Source organism: Chaetura pelagica, unplaced genomic scaffold (genome assembly GCF_000747805.2).
Source record: "Chaetura pelagica isolate M959 unplaced genomic scaffold, ChaPel_1.0 scaffold865, whole genome shotgun sequence".
NCBI lineage: Eukaryota > Metazoa > Chordata > Aves > Apodiformes > Apodidae > Chaetura > Chaetura pelagica.
In genome coordinates this window covers 285,854-287,652 of record NW_009953298.1, presented here as the reverse complement: position 1 = coordinate 287,652, position 1,799 = coordinate 285,854, and the positions used below count along the sequence as shown (strand labels likewise).

At 58.5% G+C, this 1,799-nt stretch overlaps 1 protein-coding gene across 1 annotated transcript in view; it reads right to left on the bottom strand.

Moving 5' to 3' along the window:
- Positions 1 to 919: 919 nt before the first annotated feature.
- LOC104389056 (MTSS1-like protein) overlaps positions 920 to 1,799 on the bottom strand; it is a gene marked incomplete at its 3' end in the record, with an annotated part of 2,864 nt that continues 1,984 nt past the window's right edge. The window contains exons 3-5 of the mRNA XM_009997999.1: positions 1,323 to 1,407; positions 1,073 to 1,164; positions 920 to 994 (exon numbers count right to left, since the gene is read on the bottom strand). Of these exons, the coding sequence (XP_009996301.1) occupies positions 920 to 994; positions 1,073 to 1,164; positions 1,323 to 1,407 (252 nt within the window). The remainder of the gene's footprint in view (positions 995 to 1,072; positions 1,165 to 1,322; positions 1,408 to 1,799) is intronic.

The window sequence follows — 1,799 nt, the reverse complement described above, 5'->3', positions numbered from 1 at the left end:
GATGTTTGGGTCATAGAAGGTGGTCTAGGGGGGGTTTTCCCAGCCTGTGGGGTCCCAGCAGGTCCTGGAGGAGCCCCCCTGGGTGGGGGGGGTCTCTGCCATCCCAGCCCTGGTGAGCAGGGGGTGTTGCCCCAGGGGGAGGGGGGTGAGCTAAGCTAAAAGCAGGGGGGGGAGGGACAGGGGGACATGGAGGGATGGAGGGAGGGAGGGATGGATGGATGGAAGGAAGGATGGAGGGAGGGAGGGATGGAAGGATGGAAGGAAGGATGGATGGAGGGAAGGAAGGAAGGAAGGATGATGAATGGAGGAATGGATGGAGGGATGGATGGAGGGATGAATGGATGGATGGAGGGAGGGATAAATGGATGGATGGAGGGATGGAAGGAAGGATGATGGATGGAGGGATGGATGGATGGAGGGATGAATGGATGGATGGAGGGAGGGATAAATGGATGGATGGAGGGATGGAAGGAAGGATGATGGATGGAGGGATGGATGGGATGGATGGATGGATGGATGGATGGATGGATGGATGGATGGATGGATGGAAGGATGGATGGAGGGATGGATGGAAGGATGGATGGAGGGATGGATGGAGGGATAAATGGAGGGATGGAAGGATGAAAAGATGGATGGATGGACAGATGGAGGCAGCCCCAGCCCCGGGAGCAGATGAGGCAGCAGAGGTGGGTTCCCAGCAGTTCACTTACCCAGCAGCTCTACAGGAAGGATGTGGAGGGGAGGGAAGAGAGAGAGACAGAGAGAAAATGTGTGACCAGAGGCCGGGACACCCGCCCCTGCCTCCCCCTGCCCCCTGGGCCACACTGACACCTGCTTTGCTGTGGGGGGGGACCCCTTGGGTGCCCACCATCCCCATGGGTGCCAGGATCTTCCCCCCAAATGGGGACCCCCCCCTCACCTTTCCGAGCCTTTTTCTGCAGCTTGAGGGTGTCGGAGGATTTTTTCTTGATCTCGTGGCGCGCTCGTTTGTACTCTGGGGGGGGGACACACAGAGGTCAGGGGGGGAGGACCCCCAAATGACAGCCCACCCCCCCGCCAGGACCCCTGGTACCTTTTGCATGGTCCTTATCCAACTGGTTGGCAGTTTTCTTCCAGTCCTCAATCCTGTCCTGCAAAGGGTTGATCAGACTCTCCATGAGGGCGCTGGAGGAGGGAGAAGATGGGGAGAGCTCCAGAGCTGGGATGGGGGGGTGGTGGTGGTGGTGGGGGGTAATCCAGGCTTCACCCCACCCCAAAGAAGGACCAACACCCTCCAAGGGATGGTCTGAGGCCTGGCCAGGTGGTGTCAGGGGTTGTCTTACTTGGTGAACTGGCGGAGCTTGGCCTCGATGCTGCGGTGCCTCATGCACATGCGGGTCAGGGCTGAGCCAATGTCCCTGGTGGCACCTGGGGACAGGGGGGGGGGACACACACAAACACACCAACAACCACAAAACCACCACGTCAGGACACCCCCACCTACCCCAGGTACACCCCCACACCACTCCTGGACCAGTTTGTGTACTGGGAGCAGGCTGGTGGGGCAGTGCTGGGATGTTCTGTAGCTTTGGGGCCACTTTTTTGGGGTGAGGTGGGATGTGGATAAACCCAATCAATCAATTAACACCCATTAGCTAATGAATAAAGCACTGAATGGCTGAAAAACCCCACTCCCATATTTTTTTTGGCCTCAAAATTGGCACTGGGGGGGTGGAAAAGGGAAAGGAGGGGACAAGTGTCACCTCCAGGCAGTGCCCTGGGGGCAGGGAAATGTCCCTGGGGGGGGGGAAAGGGAAGAA